We start from the raw sequence: 23522 nt of genomic DNA on the forward strand, positions 1-23522 counted from the left end.
CTAATAAATAATGGCTTTTATTTCTCATTCGGGTTTTGTGAGAGCTCAACCTCTCTCAAGATTGACAGCCCCATTAATACTCCTGAGCCTTCACCTCGAGACAACTTTCTGAGTCGAAGAGAGGTTTTGGACATTTTCCAGGCCTGTTTGAGAGCCAGGCCCATCCACCTCAGCGCTCAGGTGCTGCCTGGCAGGGTGGCACAGCTGCCTTTAGGCCGGGCTGCGGCCGTCCCGACCTGGTTCTAAGAGCGGTTGGGAGCGGGCTCCCACCCAAGCCTCACCCAGGATCAGCCCGGACCCAAGCCAGAGCCGCCAGTGGCCGTGGGTTGTTCGCGGCTAATTTGACCGACGTTGCCCCTCTCCCTCTCCCAGTCGCCCCTCAGGGACCCGCCACCCAGGCTCCGTCCTTCCTCCCCCAGCTTCGAGGTAAGAGAAGGGAAGAGCCGGCCGAACCAGCCCCATCAGCCCCGAGGGGACGGAGCCCGCCACAGCTGCCTGCTCCCGCCACACAGCTCCGCAGACTACAACTCCCGGCATGCCCCGCGTCCCCCGCCCGCCCGGGCACCGCGCTGCAGGCCGGGAGCAGTAGTTCCCCCGGCAGTGCCCCTCTTCCGGCGATTCGCGGCGCACGCGTGGTGCTCCCGCCGCCTCTGTCCGGACCGTGTGTGTTTTGGACGGGGGGTGGGGGGGGTGGTACCGCTTCTTCCCGCTCCTCTCCTGCACCCCGGCGGCTCCAGAGGCGGGTGGTTGTGAGGGCCGGGCCGGGTCTCGCTCCAACCGCGGGAGCGGGGGAAGCGCCGCGAAGCGGGAGCTGCGCACGGGCGCATGCGCGGTGGGGGCCCTGCCGCCGCCTCCGCCGCCCTCGTGCCCGCGGAGGGGTGGTGTTACCGGCCGGCCGGCCGTTGAGCCATTCGCGCGGGGAGGGCCGCGAGCGGCGATCGGGGCGGCAGTGCGCGCATCGGCAGGCGGCAGCGGAGCCGCTGCCCATCTGTCCGTCCGTCCGTCCGCCGCCAGGGAGCGGCGCCGCCGCCGCCCGGCCTCCCCCTCCCGCCCCACCTCCTCCTCCTCCTCCTCCTCGCACTCCTCCTCCCGCCGGAGCGAGCGAGCGAGATGGCGGCCGCCGGGGCTCTGGCAAAGCACGAGCAGATCCTGGTGCTCGATCCGCCCACCGACCTCAAATTCAAAGGTGAGGGGGGAGCCGGGCGCGGGGGAGTGGGGCAGCGGCAAGGCACGGCGTCCCGTTTCGCCTCGGCGCTGGGCTGCCTTCAGGCGCCTCGGTTCCCCCACCGTGGGCCGCGATGCCGGGCCCTGCCCGCCCGGGTCCGTCGGGGGGATGGGGCGGGGGGGGAGGCGCCGCCGAGCCGGTGAACGGGCTCGGCCGCCGCCATCTTGGGATCCGGCGAGGACTGGAGAACGTGTCAGCGGCCCCGGCAGTGCCGCGGCCCGGCCCCCGCTGGGTGCCCGCCCGCCTCCCGCTCCGCCGGCCGCGGAGCTCCGGAGCCGGCCGCCCCCCCGGCCCCGCTCCGGCCCCCGCCGGTGCTCCGGTGCGCCTCCTGCCCCCGCCTGTCCCCCCGCATGCCGGCGCTGCCGCTGCCGTGTCACCGCTCCGCTCGGGAGGCCCGGCCCCGCAGTAGCGGGGCCCGGGGAGAGGGGAGGCGTTCTCCTGTCATTTCTGTGGCCGCGGGGCTGTGCGCGCCCTGAGGTCTCCCTCCGCCTGTAGCGGAGGCCCCGAAGCGGGCGACTGAAACCTAGCCGCCGTGCGGGGGAGCGGCGGGGGCAAAACTCGCCTCACGTGTGGCCTTTTCCCCCCTCCCGCGCCCTGGAGGGCCGGCTGTGGGCGCCTGTCAAGGCCCAGCCGGGCCCTCCCGGTACCCCCGCGCGGGAGCTGGTGCGGTTTTGCACCACCACGGCGGGGGCGTGCGAGTGGGCGATGTGCGGACACTCGCACCCTCTCCCCGGTGCAGCCTGGCCCGCTGGCCTGGCAAGTGACTCCCCGCCCTTTCCCCCAAGTTGTCATGTTTCAGGCAGGTTCTCGGTGCGTAAACAGCCTGCTCGCTCCTTTCTTGGGAATAAGGGGCAGGAATGCGTGCGTTTCGGAAGTTTCTGTGTGTCGGGTATTGCGTGCCGACCGCATGACTGTGGCTGGCGTGACATGCTTCTTGTCAAAATAGGTCCCAGTTAGTGCTGTTATGGTGTGTGGGGTTTTGTCTCTTAATAAATTAGATAGTTATGAAAAGGAAGGCTCTTTCAGAGATGAGTGATCCTTGAAAGGTAAGGGCAGAAAGAAAAGCACGATAGAGAAAATAGTTTTCAGTAGTATCCTGTGATTATATTTTGTACCCATAAGGGGCATTGAGAAGAATCTCAGAACTGAAACGTTCTGAGATTTAGAATCAGCAGTGTTAGAAATTTTTTCTAAAAAGCTGTTAATGTTATCTGAACTTATGTTTTAAATTTTGACTAGTGTCAGTATGTGTACTTGCCTAATCCTATAAATGTTTTTATTTTATTTTCCATTTTTAGTAGATTCATTTTTCATTGTTTTAGAGGGACAGAGTGGAATTTATGGTGTTGTAAGAATCTATAAATGGACAACTAGAACAAATTAATGTTTACATTAGAGAAGAACACCATACTCCCTCCAAAATACCTTTGACTGGCCTGGCTTTTAGAAATAAAGCTTAAATCTGGTTTGTCAAAGATTTTTATTGAAGTATACTTATTTTATTGATCAAATAAATTAAAAACCCAAATCTGTCTGACCACACTTTAATTTCTTGGTAAGTTCAATTTTTAAATTTTTGAATTGCACATTCATAGAATCAAAACCATAGCGGGAATGTATCTTTTTCTCTTCTGTTCTGGGTTAAAATGCTGCCAGGTCTGGCTGCATTCAGTGTTCAGTATAGTGTATCCTTATTGCAAGAACAGGTTGGAAGAAAATGCATGGGTTTAGGTTGGTGGAGGTTTTATGATTAGAAAGCTACTGTGTCTAATTCAAAGCTTTCAAATGTTGAGCTGTCTTCAAGCTGAAAGTAAGCCGTATTTATGTGATATGAAATGAAGTGTTGATACAGGGAATAGAGAATAACTACTGGATTAGAAATTCTGTCTGTGTGAAGCCATTGCTAGTCAGTCATCTTCATTGTGCTGTGTGTTTATGTACTTGGAGCATGAAATGTGTATTCTTTAGGCATAAACTTTGGTTTCAGGCTAATGCATATCTTAGGAAAATTTCTGTAGAGCAGACTAAGCAAAAACAAAATCTGAAGCATTATGAGACTGCAGTCTTAATACTCCATGGAAAGCACTCTCTATTACTATATTATTACAGTAATATACTATAGAAAGAGCTGTCTATTGAGAGAGCATCAAGTACACTCTCAATAAATATTTTCTAACCGTTTATTATTCTGAGGTGTTTAAAAAGGTTTGTGGGTCACAAACTAATTCGGTTCTGAAGTACTGCATTGAAGAACATAATATTGGCAGAAGGGAATCCAAGTGTTACCTTTTAAAAAGTAATTTGTTAGTAAGAGAATGTATGACTCAGAACAAGTGAAACTTAGTGTAGGAAAGCCATACAACTTTGTTTAAACAAAAAAAAACAACCTATATTTTTTTTCGGTGTAGCTGGTTATTCAAAGTTATTTTGTTGGGACAATTATCCATTATTGTTATTGACTTAGTATGGTTTATGTGTCTGTAACAGAGATCCAGTTTAAGACTAAACATCTGAACTGGACAAATAATTTTGTTGTTTTTCTTGCCTCAGGAACTTATAATGGATTTGGTGACCTTTAGGGTTAACAGTGAAATATGTTAGTATGGCTCATGCAAAAAATAGTTTAAATGAAAAAGTACGTAGGACTTATCTTAAGGAGTTGTTGGCGAGGCTTTAAATTCATCATTGCCTGATGAAACTGTCTTTTTTTTTTAAACCTACTTTACTCAATCAGCAAAAATAAGGTCTGTAATACATTTATCCTGAATTTTATTCCACGCAATTCAGGGAGGGTTCTAAAGAACATGTCCTGTAGTGGCTAGCACATTACATATTTCCCTTGGTGACCGAAAGATTAGAATCCTGGTTTTATAGTACTTTGCATTCCTAGAATTTTCAGTCATTAATAGCGTCTTGGGTCATGGTTGATTCCCTCTGCTTCTATGACAGGTAGGTTTCTTTGGATTCTGGAAACATCAGGAATACCTAAGGAAAACCACAAAAAAAAAAAAAGTACTTTCCAGAGTGTTGTGCAAATGTGACAGGAGGAAAAATTGTACTTAAAAGTGATGAAACTAAGAGGCAGTTGATACACTACGTATCAAGTACGTATTGCTTTCAGAGACTCAATATGGAACATTGAGAATTTGCCTCACGGTTCTTGTATCCATCCAGGTCTTCAGCCATATTACTCCTGTAGGTGAGCTTTCTTCTGTATTTTAGTCTAATGTATTTTGTTTAGCTTCTCAAATCTGAAGTTGTTTGGGTTTATTTAGGACTGGATAGGAACAATTGAAACATGAGACACTTAAGAGCAACAAATTTGGAAGGTGGAACATCTTCTGCTTCTTATCGGGATCTTTTTCATGTGACTCATGCATATAATCATTGTAGCTCTAGTTTAGTGAAGATTATGGTAATCTGGAATTGGTTCCTTGTAAGAAAGTAAATTTTAAAAATAATTTTTAAAAATAGTTGTTTAGTTAAATAGCAGCACTTGACGTTTTCAGTTCAAAGATTTCTAGCATTTTTATGGAAACTCGGTCTTCCTTAAGTCAAAGAAGCCAGTTTTGCAATTGTAAATAATGTGTATTTAAGTTGGCCTTGGATGATGGTCCTTTTTCAAAAACCTTTGCCAAATCTTTAAGTCGGTCATAAGACGTGCTTCTGCAACACCTAATTGAAAATCAACACTAGTTGATTTGATGAGCCTTGGAAGATTAGTAGACAGTTTTCAGAATTTGAATTTCATGTGATTCAGAGGTGTCTGAATAGCAATAGTCAGACATTACAAAAATGTCTGAATGTTCTAAATTTATATCCTTTATTGAAGTTCTTGCTTACAAGTGTGTGAAATCCGTTTTTGTTACCTTTGTAAACATCTCAGAATAAGTCACACTTTTTTTTTTGTTATTACCCTGAAGCTAGAAGTAAGTCAGCAACTTTTGAGCATGTCTGTGTGCAATAAATTTTCCCTTTGATTTGAGTTACTGGGAGAGATCAGTATAACAGATTATGTTTAATTTCTGATTATTAATCTGATCCATAATGTAGGATTGTTCGTGTATTTTCACCTATCAGCTGGCATACGTTCAAATAACTCTTGCCAGGTGTGGTAGAGAGCATTTAAGTATTACAGCATATTCTGAAATGCAGATTTCAATGACCTTTTAAATAATACAAAAATATTGCTGTAGATTATTTTGTAATTGTTACACTGCTACTGGTAACACTGAAAGCCACAGGCTATGAGTTGCTGCAAATCGAGAAGGTGGAATTTAAAGGTAAAAATAGCTCACTGTTAAATCCATCCCCTGCCCTCAAGGTCTGTTACCAGAATTGGCCCGGGATATCTTTCAGTGTAGGCAGGGTTTGAAGTCCTCAAATGTGATCTTGCTGCCTTATTTGTGTGCATCTTGATTATGTCAAATTGTATGCCTGTTTTCACTCTATCCAAAGTACCAGGAAATTTGTGATGTCCAAGTTCTCTAAGATAGGTTTAAAAAAAAAAAAAAGGCAATGGGGATGTCAGTTTTCTGGTATCTTCATTCAAGAACATTTTTGAGACTAAACAATGGGACTGCAAGAGGGGAAAACTGGTTGTAAGTGATTACTGACACAGTTGTGGCTTCTTGAGACTTTGAAATGATTCCATTTAAGTTAATATTTTTGCTGGCTGAGTATTCTGTAATGACAAAGATTGAACATCCCATAGAATGACTCAGTATTCAACAAGTTGTATTTGACTTCTTTCTTCTTTTTTAATCCAGGAAGGACTCTGGGAATTGTTTACTCTTCCTATATGTCTGTATATCTATCCATTGTTTCCTGGCTCAAATGTAATATTTGCTAGTATTTTAATTTTTATTTTAGTGGTAGGTATTAATGAAAATTGAGACACACAATGATTGGTGGGAATGTGTTGAGGAAGAGAAAGGAAGAGTATTTTTTTTTTACCAGGTGTTGCTTATAAGGTGATATTATGTTAATACATATGTCTCCACCATGGTGTTAGGCTGCATTTAAAACTGACTAATAAAAAGGAGTTGTATTGATCTGTGAAGTCAGGTGTATTATAGGTGTTAGATTATATTTTGGCATATCTAGTTTGCCATTTGTTTCAAGATTCAATAACGGAGGACTTTCCTGTGATGATAGAGGTATACAACAGTGAAGATTTGGAAGTATTGTCCTTTACCTGCAATCTGTAGGACTCTGTTTTACTTAATATTGCATCTTCACTAAACAGAAACACTATCCAAACCTCACTGTCTTGTATTTCTAGTGTAGTAATTGGTATAAAAGCTTCACCTTTACATTGTAATTAGTATAACATACCTGCTCATTCTGCTTGGTGGTAGCCTAAGCAAGTGTTGTAGATCACTGTAATACATCATTATTAATATTGTAAAAAATACTGTATTATACATGAACGCTGTACCATAGTTCAAGGCCAAGTTGAAAAGTATAAACTTACCATGAACAAGAGGAGCTGTTTTATGTGTCGGTTAATAGGTCTGAATATTTAGTGCACTGACTGTCCATTGTGGTTTTATACATTGTTCCTGTTTTGGCTTGACTGTGGTATGTGAATATGTTTTACTTTCTGACCAACTTTGTCTTTGGGATATGTTTGTTAACCAGACCTTTGTGAACATCAGTCATTAAAGGGTTATTACGTGCTTAGCTTACAAGCCATAAATTCAAGTTGGAAAAGGCTTCTGGAGAGAACTTGGTGTGTGAGAAGTGGAATTAGATAAGTATTACATTTTCCGGTGTGAAACTTGTCAAATTAGAAGACTTTTATTGTTAGATGAGCCAGATAAGTGTGTAAAAACTAATTTCTTTTTTAAAAAATCAGCAAAATTACTCTACTGAGATAATTTCTGATGTGATATTATTGAAAATAAAAATGCAGAAGCACAAGTTAACATTTTAGTAACTTTGTTTTCCTTAAGATAGTAGGACTGTATCTGGTGCATAGTGATCTCGGCCTCTTTAGCTTCTCTTGCCTTTTAGTGTTTTTCTGTATTGTATACAGTTATTTCATTGCACTGTAAATTATTTGGCAATGTAGATGTCCTATTTCATTTTATGGTTTGAAAGTATTTAGAAATACATGGTTATGTAAGTTAAAAATAAATATTTTCAGTTTATTTCTATATGAACAAGGTCCTGTGAGTTAAGATAGCTTGCTAAATATTATCCTGGTGTAGGAGACATGAATAAGGAAGAAAAGAAAAATAATTTTTTGCCTGAATTTTAAACAGATAGTCACATCAGATTTTTTCCCTCATGTGTTTCTCAAAATGTGATCTCACTTGGAGTAATTCTTAATTTGGCACTTCAATGCTTGAATAGGTCTGACCTCAATAGTATGCAAAGCCTTAGAGGAAAGAATGATTAAAGACACGGAGGTAAATGGAACGCGAATAAAATGCAGCATGAGTGTCCCAGGTAGAATGTGCCAGTCTGATCTGAGACCTCCTTCTCTCTCTATCTGTGTTTCTTTTTTTCGTCTCTTCTGTGTGCATCCCCCAAACAAAATTTGATCTTTCCACTGATTTACTGGATGTTATTACATTATTTCACAGAATCATAGAATAGTTTGTGTTGAAAGGGACCTTTAAACATCACTTAGTCCAACTCCTCTCCTATGGGTAGGGACGTCTTTCACTAGATCAGGTTGGTGAAAGCCTCGTCCAACCTGACCTTGAACACTTCCAGGGATGGGGCATCCACAGCTTCTCTGGGCAACCTGTCCCAGTGTCTCACCAGCCTCATCATAAAAAAGTTTATTCCTTATGTCCAGTCTAAATCTACCCTCTTTCATGTCAATATCATTGTCCCTTGTCCTGTCACTACAGGCCCTGGTAAAGAGTCTTTCTCCATCTTTCTTATAAGCCCCAGTTAAGTACTGAAAGGTCACAATAAGGTCTCCCTGGAGCCTTCTCTTCTCCAGGCTGAACAACCTCCAAGTCTCTCTGCCTGTCCTCATAGGAGAGGTGCTTCAGCCCTCTGACCATTTTTCTGGCCCTCCTCTGGACCCCACTCTAACAGTTCCATGTCTGTCTTGTTCTGGGGGTCCCAGAGCTGGACACAGTACTCCAGGTGGGGTTTCTCGTGAGAGTGGAGTAGAGGGAATCGATCCCTCGACCTGCTGGTCCCACTTTGATTTATGCAGCCCAGGAGGCAATTGGCTTTCTGGACTGCAAGAACACAATGCTGGCTGATGTTCAATTTTTCATCTACCGGTATCGCCAAGGCCTTCTCTGCAGGGCTGCTCTCATTCCATTCGTCCCCTAGTCTGTACTGATATTGGGGATTGCCCTGACCCGGATGCAGGACCTTGCACTCGACCTTGTTGAACTTCATGAGGTTCATATGGGCCCACCCTTCAAGGCTGTCAAGGTCCCTTTGGGTGGCAGCCCTTCCCTCAAGCAAATCAACATCACTCAGTTTGGTGTCGCCTGCAAACTTGCTGAGGGTGCACCATATCCACTATATCATTGGTGAAGATGTTGAATAGTATTGGTCCCAGTATGGATCCTTGAGGGACACTGTTTGTTACTGGTTTCCACTTGGACATGGAGGCATTAGTTGAGTGTTGCTCTTTGGACCCAACCACCAGTCAATTCCTTACCCATCTAACAGTCCATCCATTAAACCTGTATCTCTCCAATATAGAGGTAAGAATGTTGAGTGGGACCATATCAGAGGCCTTACAGAAATCTAGGTAGGTGACATCCATAGCTCTTCCTTGCCCACTGATGCAGTCACTCTATGGTAGAAGGCCACTAGATTAGTTAGGTACGATTTGCCTTTGGCGGAGCCATGCTGGTTGCCTGTCTTCTGTGTGTTCTGTGTGTTTTGACATATCTTCCAGGAGGGACTGTTCCATGATCTGTATATTGATTATTTGATACTGAGGTACCTGTAAAACTAACACTTAAGTTGCAGGTAAAAGACCTTAGTGGAAAAATGTAAGGTGGAGAAGGGACAAGTTTTAGAATAAACTGCAGCACAGCTGTTGGGCTATTGGAGACTTAATAAGGACATTTCTAAAGGATGCACCAGTGTCATGTTTGAACGTGGCTTAATATCTTCATTAACGACATTGGTATGGGTGGGACCGTGCTGGTAGAGCTCATTGGTAATACAAAGTTAGGAGATGTGATGAACACAAGAAAAATCGATGCATTTGATGTGTGCTAATAATAGAGTTACTGTTTTCTCATTTTAGTTGGAAGTGTTGAAGAAGGGGTAAAATCAGTGTCTAATACTTAATCACAGGTTTATGGCGAGTGTGATGAGTCATGAAATGGGGCAAATATGAGACTGTAGTTTTGTAGTGAAGGAATTATTAATGTCAAGGTTTAAGGCATTGAAGAAGCGTTGTCTGAATGCATCCCTGGCAGTGCCTAGTCAGAGAAAATGAACCCAAATGGGAATGGTGCAAAGAAAAAGTTACTAACATAAGTGCAGTAGAATAGCTTGGCTTGTTTATTTTAGCAAAATGAAGACTGAAAGGGGATCTGACTGCTGTCTATAAATATATCAGAAGAGGTAAGCACTGGGGAAAAGAAAAGCTATGTAGGCTAAAGGGTAAGATTGGTACGAAAATGAATTGGCATCAAGGGGCTATGAATGTATTTATATCATTAAAAATGAGTTGAATTTCAAATATGAATCAATGTCAGTCTGAACGAACCTTCTGAAAATTACCTGAGCAAAAATAATTTTAAGTTCATCAGATACTATCTTACAAAAGGGTTTATTTCATGTGGAATTTAGGCGGCTTCTCCTAGGTCGTGAGGTTACAATGTTCTTGAAAGTTTGGTAGGACAATGGTGGTACCTAATTATGTACTTAAGCTAGAAGCTGATATGTCATCTTACATTCCAAGACACTAGAATAGCTTGATGGAGATATGTGTTTAATATTTTTTTCTTTGTAAGAAGGGATGTTCATAAATTTAAGAATCAGTTACATAGGAGTAACTCCTCCATATGTGAAGTAAACTTAGTAATTATAATTCTTAGGAGTATGATGTTGATTGAACATATTAACAGTATGTTAATATGGCCACTAAGTCTAGTAGACCCAATGAAAGTAAAAACTGTTTGGTTTTTAATTTGGATGTCTGCTAGACATCTGCTAGTTGTGTTCCATGTTACAGCTCATGTTAGAGCTCGGGCTGCTTCTGTAGAAGTGAGCTGACTGGTCCTGGGAAGCGTGGCTGCAGTATCTCAGCTCAGTACTGTCATGTGAAGGTAATGAGGGAATGGAGCTTGTGATCTTGTCTGAGTGACAAGACTGAATGCAACTTTTACTTAAATGCAGCTAACTGAACGCAACTTTTATTTAAAGCAGGTGTTTGTTTTCCTGAGTGTAGGATATGCTGTACTTGGCTTTTGGAGATCTGGGAGGTGGAGACCCTGCTTCTGGAAAATGAAGGGTCACCCTGAAACCGAAGCTCATGTCTTTGAGAGGTAGTCCAGTATTGGCTAGACCTGTCTGTAGGAAATTTTAATGTCTGATACATAGGCCGGTTTAGACTGGGCTCTGTGTTACATGCTGAGGTTGGACACCATCAAACAGTCAAACACCTGAAACTGTTTGGGTTTTTAAAAAGAACTTTGTTGGATTTTGTCCACACTGGGAGAAATGTGAAGTTGATTTATTTTTAAAGTTGATTTGTTATACTGTTGGGATGCTACTTGCAAGGAAACTCGTGAAAACCACAAACGCTCTGGTGTTCTGTTTAATGTTTGAGTCTGGGCTTTGATACACAGTTCTTGGAGCACACTGGGAAAAACACTAGGTAACAGCTTTTGGTCTGGTTTTCTGTGGAAATACTGATTTTTTTTTTTTTTTAATGTGCCACTACAGCTGTCATCTGAGATGATTACAAGTATTGTGATTACTGTTATAGGATTTGAAGAGTATTGTCTACGTTGCATTTCAGATCAGAAAGGTGTATCCAATTGGAAATTTTATATTTGAGGATGCATACATATTTTAAGCTGCTGAACATTTGAATATTTTAAACAGCAGATCTGGGCTTTTCAGCATCCTTGAAACCTTTTGTAATCTATAGCAGGTTAAAATACAAAGCAAGTTGAAAAAGAAAGGGAAAAGTTGTTTATTTAGTTCTGTTGTTCAAATATGCTAGTATTTTTTTGAAATCTAAGAGCCTCTGTGATTGTCAAATTCATTAGTTATCCTACCTTATGCAAGTATAGAGAATAGTTGCTCCATCAGAAGAGTTTATAACACAGCCCTTACTGGACTAAATTGTTAATATTCCATCGGTACTGAAAGATTGCTTGTACATATTAGTTGTTTCAGGACTTTGGGGATAATTTGCTGGTTTAAATGTTCATGTTTAGCAGTAGTAAAATATTTCTGCTGCTTGTGTTACTTCAACGGTGAGAGCACTTTGGGAGGAATAATACTTTATCATCATATTGTTAAGACTTTATCCTAGTAGAATTATGAGCTATCAATTTTAGTATGCTTTTAATGTGTATTTGGCAAGAATAACAATGTAACCAAATAAAGCTAAATTGCAAGTAAGGAATTCACAATGATGTGGAAGTTAAGTTTAACAAACATGCCTTTGATGTTAGTTATATGACACATCTTTAGTAATGGCACGCTTTCAATAGGAAAAATATCAAGAGTAGACATATATGACTGAATTGGACTCAGACTGCTAGACTTCAAAGCTTAAGCTAAATACAAGCATTAATATCTTTGGATGAAGTTATTCCATGTTATACCCTCTTATTAATAGTGGGTTTTGTTGTTGAGGCTGAAGAAACATTTTGAATACTTAACATTAAATGCAGGACAATCTCCTTTTAGTCTGTATTTTATCTAATAAGTAGATAATGTTCTCTTCATCAGAATCCATGTTAATGATCTGTGGCTGTACTTTACCCTTATTGTAGATACTTTTTACATTTTTACTGTGTTTTTTGGCCACTGACAACTTGCCAGTAACAAGCTGGGGTGATAGGAAATTTTGATCAAGAAAGAAAATGTAAGAAATGCTTTGAAATGCCACCATATTGTATTCCTGTCTTTTCTCTTTCAGAATGGCAGGCAAAAGATTTCAAATCCCATTGCTCTTACACCAGCTCCCAGTGAAACATGCATGACAGTATCTGCACAAGCACCTTTAGTAAGCTGTGTAGCTATATATAGACTCTGCTTGCCCCTTTGATAGAGGAAGATGAGCCCTTTTAGGATTCAAAAACGGGCATTGTCTCAGCATTTTTTAGAAGGAAAAATCTTTGAGAGATACATCATCAGCATGGATGCTGACAAAATGTCATTGTGGGGAGCTCACATAAAATCTGATGTTACCCATGGTAAACAGTGCTAACCTAGAATCAGCCTTCAGGAGCTGTGGACAGTGAGGTGTGTCAGCTTTCTTACAAAGCTTTTTTGCCTTCTGCATTTACATGCAGGTTGATGATAAAACTAATAACTATTTCTTAAGTGCCAGCATAGAATGAGGAGTGACAGATTCTGTGTTGCTGCTCTAATATACGGATATCTACCTGAGAGCCATGGTATTTGTAGGTGGTATTAATCTTGCACCTTCATCCACTGATTATTCCTGATCATTCAGACCTATTAGTCCCCCTGTACTTAGCACTGGTGAGGCTGCACCTAAGATACTGTGTTCAGTTTTGGGCACCTCACTACAAGAAAGACATTGAGGTGCTGGAGCGTGTCCAGAGAAGGGCAACGAAGCTGGTGAAGGATCTGGAGAACAAGTCTTATGAGGAGCGGCTGAGGGAATTGGGGTCATTTAGTCTGGAAAAGAGGAGGCTGAGGGGAGACCTTATTGCTCTCTACAACTACCTGAAAGGAGGTTGTAGTGAGGTGGGTATTGGTCTCTTCTCCCAAGTGACAAGTGATAGGACGAGAGGAAATGGCCTCAGGCTTACCAGGGGAAGTTTAGATTGGATATTAGGAGAAGCTTCTTCACCAAAAGGGTTGTCAGGCACTGGAAGAGGCTGCCCAGGGAAGTGGTTGAATCACCATCCCTAGAGGTATTTAAATGGTGTGTAGACGTGGTGCTTAGGGACATGGTTTAGTGGTGGACTTGGCAGTGCTAGGTTAATGGTTGGACTTGATGATCTTAGAGGTCTTTTTCAACCTAAATGATTCTATGATGCTGTCGTGGTTTAGCCCCAGTCGGCAATTAAACATCACGCAGCTGCTAGCTCACTCCTGTGGGATGGGGGAGAGAATCGGAAGAGCAAAAGCAAGAGAACTTGTGTGTTGAGGTAAGGACAGTTTAATAATTAAAATCAAATAGTAGTGGTAATGATTATGATAATAATTGTAATAATGTTAATATAATAAAACAGAAAATAATGAGAGAGAAATTAAGTCCATGGGGGAAAAAAACAAACCAACCCACAAGTGGTCACCACCTGCCAACTGACGCTGCCAGTCCCCAAGCCATGATTGCTGCTTTCCCCCTGGCCAGCTTCCCCCCAGTTAATATACTGGGCATGACATCATATGATATGGAATATCCCTTTGGCCAGTTCGGATCCACTCTCTTAGCTGTGCCCCCTCCCCTCCTCGTTTCTTGTGCACCTGGCAGAGCATGGGAAGCTAGAAAAGTCCTTGTCTAGTATAAGCACTACCTAGCAATAACTAAAACATCAGTGTGTTACCAAATTATTTTCATACTAAGTCCAAAGCACAGCACTATGCCAGCTACAGTGAAGAAAATGAACTCTATCCCAGCTAAAACCATGACAGATTCTATTCTATGATTCTATAATGTTGAAGTATTAATCCAGGAAACCCAAACTGTTATGCTACATAGGCCGTGAATAATTTTAATGTAGGTAATTTGTTAGAGTTGGAATTTTTCTTCCAGTTGAAGAAGGTATTTGAATGGTCATGGTTTTGTTATTTCAAGAGGAAGGAATTATGTTCATTGGCAATGCATGTAATGGATTCTCTTCAGAATGTTTTCACAGAAGTCTGAATATTAATTTCTTACAACCAATTTATGGAAATAAACTACATTCCTCTTGCTTTGTGTCAGCTGTGTCACCAATGCTTTTTTCAGAAAGTACTATAAAATTCCATTTGGAGCAATTAAGTGCTTTGTGTATATTTTAAGATTAGTTTTCTTATCTGACAGTCAAGGTAGTTTTGGCTTGCTACAGTACACAGGCCTTTCATTTTTAGGTATCTTTCCTTCAGTACCCTTGGTGGAAGATAATCAGGTCAGGGAATACTTAAGTAAACTGGACGTACCTAATTCCATGGGCCCTGATGGAATGCACCCAGGAGTGCTGAGGGAGCTGGTGGATGGAGAAACAGGCTGACAGGAACCTTGTGAAGTTCAACAAGGAGAAGTGCAAAGTCCTGCACCTGTGGAGGAACCAACCCCCCCATGCACCAGTACATGTCTGCCCAGCTGGAAAGCAGCTTTGCAGAAAGGGCTGTGGGGGTCCTGGTGGACACCAGGTTGACCATGAGCCAGCAATGTGCCCTTGCAGCAGAGAAGGCCAGTGATATCCTGGGCTGCAGTAGGAGGAGTATTGCTGACAGGTTGAGGGAGGTGATCCTTCCCCTCTACTCAGCACTGGTGAGGCCTTGCCTGGAGTACTGTGTCCAGTTCTGGGCTCCCCACTATGAGAGAGACATGGACATACTGGAGAGAGTCCAGTGAAGGGCCACAAAGATGATGAAGGGACTGGAGCATCTCTCCTGTGAGGACAGGCTGAGGAAGCTGGGACTGGTCAGGCTGGAGGAGTGAAGGCTCAGGGGGGATCTTATGAATGTGTATAAATACCTGAAGGAAGGGTGGAAAGAGGAAAGAGCCAGGCTCTTTTCAGTGGTGCCCAGTGACAGGACCAGAGGCAATGGACACAACCTGAAACATAGGGAGTTCCCTCTGAACATCAGGAAACACTTTTTTTTCACTTTGAGGGTGACCAAGCACTGGCACGGGTTGCCCAGGAGGGCTGTGGAGTCTCCATCCTCAGAGATATTCAAAAGCTGTCTTAGACACAGTACTGGCTCTGGGTGTCCCTGCTTGAGCAGGCGGTTTGGCCCAGATGACCTCCAGAGGTCCAACTACTCTGTGATTACTATGTCAAATAATGGGAAAGAAAAACAATTAGATTCTGGCCTAATTAAAAATTTCTTTATTACATCATGCAATTGTAGATTACGTGGGGCTATGCTAATTGAACTTACTCTTCCTTTATTCTGTTGTTACTTCTAATTCTGGCAGAATGAGTTGATGGAGATCTTACTCTGTTCCTGCCAGGTCTATCCTAAAAGTCAGTTAACTTGTTCTCAAAATTTTTCAGGTTGGTTTTATATTACTGCTAACTTTAACTCCTTTCTCATTCATTAGGGCTCAAACTGTCAAATGCAGTAAATGACTTTTCTTTGCCTGCCCAACCTGACTTTATTGTATGTTGAAAGAAAACTACCGTGCCTGAGTTTGTTTTGGTCAAGATGCCTTGAAGTGTTCTGTATGTTTCAAGCATTCTTGGCATTTCAAAGGTGATGAAGCAGTTGTGAAAAAACAGCATCCCACTTAAAGCATAAATGCCAATATTTTTTGAAGTTAACACTGTAACTTCCACATTTTAAGGAGTTTGGATTCCTTTTGCCAGTCTCTGTACTTTTTTAATGTGTACTTATATTGTTTTTAGATGTGGCTGAATATATCACTTTACTGTGTCAGTTTGCAGCTTAAATGAACTTTAGTTCTGTGCATGAAATAGAGTGCTTTCTGGCAGAGTTGGCTACAGTTCAATGTCTTAGATTTAAGAGGATGATATACTTAACACTTGAGCTGTTGCATATAAAATGCTGTTGAATTTGTTTAATAATGCATGCTCATTTTTGTATAACTCTACAAGTTATCTGCCTTCTAATTATAAAAAAAATTTTGTAATTTAATAAAAGGATAATTTCTTATCCAGTTTTAGGTAGAGGTGATATTCTAGGACTGGTTCTGTATGTGCATTATGACAGCCTTGCTGATTTTGAATGGAGCTTCTTGATAATCAACCCTTCTAGCTTCTCAGAAGTTCCTTATGTTCACTCTGTACTACCAACAACTAGAGATACTGACAGCGATCTTTCACCTTTCCCAGGGGCACCACAGGCTGGGGAGGTTTGTCTAAGCTCTTCCTTCCCGCTCTGGAAAGGCATATTTGTGTCATTGTTTTTTCCCTTATGTTTGACCACATGGGGCAGTAGAAGGAGGACTTTTGGAGCTGACTAACTGAAGGAGACCTGAATTTGAAGAGAAAATGGCACCTTTGATCAAAAAGGTCTCTGTACAGGTCCTACCTGTCCAGTAATACATAGTATTTTGGTTTTACTGCAGTGTAACAGGCAAGCATGTGGCAAGCCAGGAAACTTGGCACTGTGTTTCAGCAGCGGAAACTGGCTTTGCAGAATCTGTGTCATTTCATCCTGCCCACTAGTTGCTGTAATCTGAGATGCGTAGTTGCCAGAGGCAACCCCGGCATTAATGTTGCAGTGGCTGCACTGAAAGATTGCTGGAATAGAAATTCAGTACATAATGTTTTTGGAGATACGTAGTATTTGCGAGTGTAGTTAGGCAGGTGCCTGTCATTTTTTTCTAAGGCCCTCGTAAGTAAAAAAGACAGGAAAAATCTTGGCATGGATTGTCACTGCTCCATTCAAAACGGTTGGAATAACTTGGCACTCTAACAACTTTTATTCTAGGAAGATGCTGTAATTGGTGTCTTGAATTTACACTACTGAGCGGGTTGCTGAACTCCCTGTCCCTTTTAAAGTAGCTCTGACTCCCAGAGGTTGTTAAATTGAAATTACAGGTTTGTAAAGCAATAATCTCTTGTCATTAGACATCGTGTCATCCATATAGCTTGAGGATTGTATTAGCTAAATTACCATGGTTTCGGAAAACCCTAGTTGCAGATCCAGAAGTCCATTGTATTAAGTTTTACAAATATAAGATAAAAGATAGTCTTAAGCAGTTTACAATGGAAGTATTGGGCAAACAATGGTAGATGAGTACTCATGAGATATTTTGTGTGGTGGTTAGTTAGACATGAGCCTGTCTGAGGTTTAAGTGCTTAGATAAATATCAGCTTTGGCTGGGCTGTCATGCAAGCAGGGAGTGAGATGCTCTTTTTGAGAGTATAATTCTGTCCTAGTGCAGCTGTATGTCTTCCGAGGTGAAGTTGGAATGCATTTTTCAATCTTGATGCATGTGCACAATGTTGGTATCCCTCTTTGCTGGTTCTTTTCCTTGTTTAGATGCAGTCTGTGCAGTATGGCCTAAAAGGTTTCTACTTCCTGGTTCTCCCTCACCCCCTTACCCCCTCCTTCTCTTGTGGTGGTTTTTTTTTTTTCTTCTTTCTTTCCAGGAACCATCGTGATTTAGGCGCTTGTACTCAGGCTTGTACTTTATTTCCCCACTCTCCCAAGGGTAGCAGTATTCATGTTCAGAATCCTCCTCTGCTGTTGCATGGTTTCTTTTTTGAAGAATACGTCATCCTAATTTAGATCGTGTGGCTCCTTGTGTCTGCTCCTGGCTGTCTGTGCTCAGACCAGTGCTGTCTGTGGGTATACCGCTAAACTACCAAAATAGCTGGGTTCTGCAGAACAGTGAAATTTAGCCATCTTTTGTGCACCAGTTTGTTACCAGATACTGATTAAATCTGGTGGTTGCGAGTCTCGAGAGGCTTTATACACCATTATTTCTTTAAAGCTTTTAGATAACAGGTGAAAGTTAAAGCTGTCAGAAGGGTGCTCTAGACCTTGAAGAAGATTTCAGTCCACTCTGAAAGAGGTGTTGGATACTAAAAATTGTCCCTGAGCTAAAGGCTCTTTTTTGGTGAGCGTCCAGGAAATGCAAATGAGGTCACTGCATTCATGTACCTGGGGAACAGAAGTAGATTTTTTTTAAATGATCTGTGTTGTTAGAACTGACATTAGATATCAGAATAATTTGACGAGTATTTTGCATCCTGTCTCATTATTATGCACTTTGAGAAGGCAGACATGAGGGAACCTTTCATGTCTTAAAAGAAACAAAACTTTTTAAAATTTTAAACCCAGTTTATCATCAGTTTATGAATTTACTTCTTTGTCTTGAAATAAGCTATTTTTGAACAGTATAGCTCACTTTCTTGATGATTGTGCCTTTCAAAATGAGCCTTTGAACTGAGCCTTTTTTTTTCCTTTCAGCAGAATTTCCTTAGTAGTAGTAATTAAGAAACAGAGTTCCTCAGGTTGTCTAGAGTTGCAATTAAAAAAGAGCACCCCACACCTTTGAAAGCCAGATTCAAGGTGCTGTATGCCACTGGGCACTGCAAAGGCAATGCTTAGGTCCCTGTTAGTAAAACTCCCAGAATAGCTTCCTCAATGTTTGTGTAGCTTTAAAAAATAAATTTTTGGTCTTTTCTGAGTGTATCACCAGTCTTAGATTTAGAGGAATATTCAGCTGTCGGATTTTAGTTCAGCTTGTGGCACTGGTGATGGGAGTTATTTTTGGATTACGCTCTTTAAGTAAATGTAGCTGGATCCTGCAAGAGCCATCAAGTGGCAGGAAACTTTGAAGTGGTTTTGTAAATCTTCCTCTTGGGGCTGTGTCAAATTTGCTTGGATTGAGAGGGTGACTATTTCATCTGTTGTATAAAGCCTGATTAGAAATGAAGTTTCAGACAAATAATACCAGTTTCTATTTTTTTCAAAAGTCTCGTTGAATGTAAACCTAGCTCACAGGTATCTTCATCTAATCTTGGTGTTCTGGTTCTAAGTAATTCCTGTTTTAGTCCTTTATTGGTTTCTATCTTGGCATTTTGTGTCAAGACCCTGTTTAGCACTCTCAAAGGATTTGGAATGAGAGAGAGTAACAGAAACAAAGACATCAATCAGATAGTGGGCCCTCTAGTGTAGTAACATGTTTGATAGTGGTCAGTACCATTTCCTTCACAGTAGTCCAGGCACCTCTGTGAAACAAGGTGTTCAGAGAAGAATTGACTTCTTTATCTCATGCAGTTAGTGGTTTTATACCTTACCACTTGCTCATATAGTGTATATTTTTCATCCAATTTAATCTAAAGTTTGCTTTGTGTTTTTTTTTTTTTAATGGAAAAGTAGTTGTCATGTTTTCAATACTCATTAAAATGATTTTGTAATTTAATGTGTAAATCTTAAAGAACGATGAAGAAAGTTATTAAAAGTTAATGTACACATGAAACATTATTGAATAAATTTCATGTTCTTATTAAACTCCATTTTCTAAGTTACATTCCTCTAATGCCCGTGCAGTCTTGCTTTCAGATGACACAAGTGTAAGGGAGATCAACACAGGTCAGAACACTGAACCTTACTTCTTTTTTTTTGGTGTTACTGTATGGCATCGCATGGAGGTGATCTGTATTGGAAGACGTGCTTTTGCAGCTTGACATTAAAATTATGCCTCTTGTCCGATCCAGTCTTAGAGGCAATTCTTATCCTGGTGATATAACATAAACACAGTTTAGAGAATGCACTGCGCTGAATACATAAATATGGCAACTACAGCTTCTTTTCTGTGGATCAGAGTATATGCATAAACAGTATAACCTCTCTTGCCTATTCTGAATTTAAAAGATGAGGCTGGTGTCTGTTTCTGTCAAGACTGTAGGAGCTCAGAAGCACAACAGGAGTTGAAATCTCAAGAGCAGTTAGTATGTTTCAGTATCAGAGTGTTGTATTTCTCCAAAGGTTTGAAGGAGTTCCAAAGTATGTGTTGCTTCTGTTTTTAAAGAAAATCCAGCAAAATTGACCATTACCTTCTAGGTATTTGAAATGTTAAGAATGATTTGGTAAAATTAGCATATGTACATATGAACTTTTTGCACCAGCAGCTTGAGTCTGTCATAGTATTTAACAGTTATTTGTTTGTTGCTGTAATGTATATTATTATAACTAAGGGGGTAGAGCATGGTTTGCACGTAATGGTATACATGCTTAACAGATACATGATTTAACCTGCTTTTAGAAGTTTGTTGCCATCAAGTGTATTTTAAGAGTAATTTGTACTGTAAAAACAGGTTTCTTTTCCAGATATACATGCATATTTAAAGAAAACAACCCTTTTTTTTCAGGTCCCTTTACAGATGTAGTAACTACAAATCTTAAACTACGAAATCCATCAGATAGGAAAGTATGCTTCAAAGTGAAGACCACAGCGCCTCGTCGATACTGTGTGAGGCCAAACAGTGGAATTATTGACCCAGGATCGTCTGTAATCGTTTCAGGTAAAAACAAATAGATGCAGTTGTAGGTCAGGTGTCTTTAGGCCTTTCATGAAGTTCTCTAATGCTTGATCTTAGAGGCTGTTTGAAGTATGTCAGCTTTTAAAAAAAGATTTTTTTAAAAAATAAAACGGTTCCCCTTCATTAGAGCAATGTCAACTTGATGTAGAACTGCAATGATACATGAAAAATCCTCCATACAGAAATACTTGCCATTTGTCACATTTATCTGCAGCTCTCTGAAAGGAGGAGAAGAAAGTTGGAAATGGACAGTGACATTAACAGTACCTTTGCTTCAGACTACTATATTCATGCTTATATCTTGAAGTATTGCTTGGATGCCCTGATGTGTTTGAAGTTAACATTTGACCATTCATTGCACTTAAAAAATAATTAACAATTTTAGGCTACTTGTTTTGACCATAGTATTGGTCCCTGAACTCTATTATTTCATAATTATTTCATTTATTGTCGTAGTGTAAAGTGGCAATCACTAAATTGCTTTTGAAGAATTATATTTTCTGTTATTTTACATAGGTGGAGCAGTTTGTAGCTTTTAAATTTGAAAAATGTTTCACTATAGAGACGCTCTCTCCTTACTCTGTTTTTGTTTTTTTGGGTGAGAGAATTAAAAAGAATCCTTATTTTTACTTTTCACCAGAGTGTGAGCCCTAAAGCCAGACAATATTTCCTTTTTTCCCATGAAACTCCTTGTAGGTTTGGCGTACATACTTCATTCTGACAATCCACAGAATTTTGATAGCTGGACGTAAAATGATCTAATCCTACTCTAGACTGTAGAATGTCAAAAAGACCAGGTGGTAGTAATCATGGGAGTAGACTTTGTCAAGAAAATAGGAAAAGACTAGGCATCGGTCTTCAGATTTGGTAAATTATTTTCATAGGTCATTTTCCTTATAATTTTCATAGAATGGTTTGGGTTGGAAGGGACCCTTAGAGGTCATCTAGTCCAACCCCCCTGCAGTGAGCAGGGACATCTTCAACTAGATCAGGGTGCTCAGAGCCCCATCCATTCATCCATCCATTGAATGTTTCCAGGGATGGGGCATCTACCACCTCTCTGGGAAACCTGTGGCAGTGTTTCACCATCGTCATTGTAACAAAATTATTTCTACATCTACCCTCTTAGTTGAGTTGAAAACCATTACCCCATGTCCTATCGCAATGAGCCCTGCTAAAAAGTTTGTCCCCATCTTTCCTGTAGGTGCCCTTTAAGTACTGAAAGTCTTCACTTCTCCAGGCTGAACAACCCCAACACCCTCAGCCTTTCTTCACAGAAGAGATGTTGCATCCCTCTGATTGTTTCTGTGGGCCTCCTCCAGGTCTGCTCCAACAGGTCTATGTCTCTCCTGTGCTGAGGACCCCAGAGCTGGATGCAGTCCTCCAGGTGGGGTCTCACCAGAGCAGAGGGGCAGAATCACCTCCCTGAACCTGCTGGCCACACATCTTTTCATGCAGCCCAGGATATGGTTGGCTTTCTGGGCTGTGAGCACACATTGTTGCCTCATGTCCAGCTTTTCATCCACCAGTACCCCAAGTCCTTCTCTGCCGGGCTGCTCTCAATCCATTTGTCCCCCATTCTGTATTGATACTGGGGGCAGCCCAGACCCAGGTGCAGGACCTTGCCCTTGGCCTTGTTGAACTTCATGGGGTTCACATGAGCCCACCTCTTGAGCTGGTCCAGGTCCCTCAGGATGACATCTCATCCGTCAGGTGTGTCAACCGCACCACTCAGCTTGGCATCACCTGCAAACTTGCTGAGGGTGCACTTGATCTCACTGTCTGTCATTGATGAAGATAATAAATGGTACTGGTCCCAATACAGATCCATGAGAGACACCACTTGTCACTGGTGTCCATCTGGGCATTGAGCCGCTGACCACTACGCTCTGGATGCGACCATCCAACCAATTCCTTGTCCAGCAAACAGTCCACCCATAAAATCCATCTCTCTTCAATTTAGAGAGAAGGATCTTGTGGGGGAACCATGTCAAAGGCCTTAGAGAAGTCCAGATAGATGACACCCATAGCTCTTCCCTTGTCCACTGATGTAGTCACTCCACCACAGAAGGCCACTAGGTTGGTCAGGCAGGACTTGCCCCTGGTGAGGCCATGCTGGCTGTCTTGAATCACCTCCCTCTCCTCCATGTGCCTTAGCATAGTTTCTAGGAGGATCTATTCCATGATCTTCCCAGGCACAGAGGTGAGGCTGACAGGTCAGTAGTTCCCAAGGTCCTCCTTTCTACCCTTTAAAAATGGGTGTGAAGTTTCCTTTCTTCCAGTCACCAGGGACTTCTGACTGCCATGACTATTCCAAATATCGTGGAGTGTGGCTTGACAACTGTATCGGCCAATTCCCTCAGGACTCTGGGATGCATCTCGTCAGGTCCCATAGACTTATGTATGTTCATGTTCCTCAGGTGGTCACAAACCTGATCTCCTCTTACAGCACAAGGGACTTTGCTGCCCCACTCCCTGCCTTGCAGTCCATCTGCTCGAGAGGTGTGGGAAGAGAGGTTGCCAGTGAAGACTGAGGGGAAAAAAGTACCTCGGCCTTCTCCTCGTCCGTTGTTACCAGTTTGCCAGCCTCGCTCATCAAGGCGGGGGTACGCTTTCTTTGACCTTCCTTTTCTGACTGACATACCTGTAGAGGCCCTTCTTATTGTTCTTTGCATCCCTTGCCAAGTTCAGCTTCATGCACGCCTTGGCCTTCCTGACCCCATCCCTACACAACTGGGCAGCGTCCCTATACTTTTCCCAGGATCCCTGTCCCTCCTTTTTGCCATTTAGTTTGACCAGAAGGTCTGGAGTCAGCCGTGCTGGTTTCTTGCCTTCCTTTCCTGGTTTCTTACACCTGAGGATTGAGAGGTCTTGTGCTCTGTGGAAAGCATCCTGAAGATCTGCCATCTCTTCTGACGTAGCAATTTTCAGAATAAAGGGGATTCTCAAACCAGTGACTGTAAGAGGTG

At 42.2% G+C, this 23522-nt stretch overlaps 1 protein-coding gene across 1 annotated transcript in view; it reads left to right on the top strand.

The window, feature by feature from the left end:
- The first annotated feature begins 892 nt into the window (after positions 1–892).
- VAPA (VAMP associated protein A) overlaps positions 893–23522 on the top strand; it is a 36048-nt gene continuing 13418 nt past the window's right edge. Inside the window, exons 1-2 of the mRNA XM_064443013.1 lie at positions 893–1186; positions 20383–20535. Coding sequence (XP_064299083.1) covers positions 1111–1186; positions 20383–20535 — 229 coding nt within the window. The 5' untranslated portion in view covers positions 893–1110. The remainder of the gene's footprint in view (positions 1187–20382; positions 20536–23522) is intronic.

Source organism: Phalacrocorax carbo, chromosome 2 (genome assembly GCF_963921805.1).
Source record: "Phalacrocorax carbo chromosome 2, bPhaCar2.1, whole genome shotgun sequence".
NCBI classification, from domain to species: domain Eukaryota; kingdom Metazoa; phylum Chordata; class Aves; order Suliformes; family Phalacrocoracidae; genus Phalacrocorax; species Phalacrocorax carbo.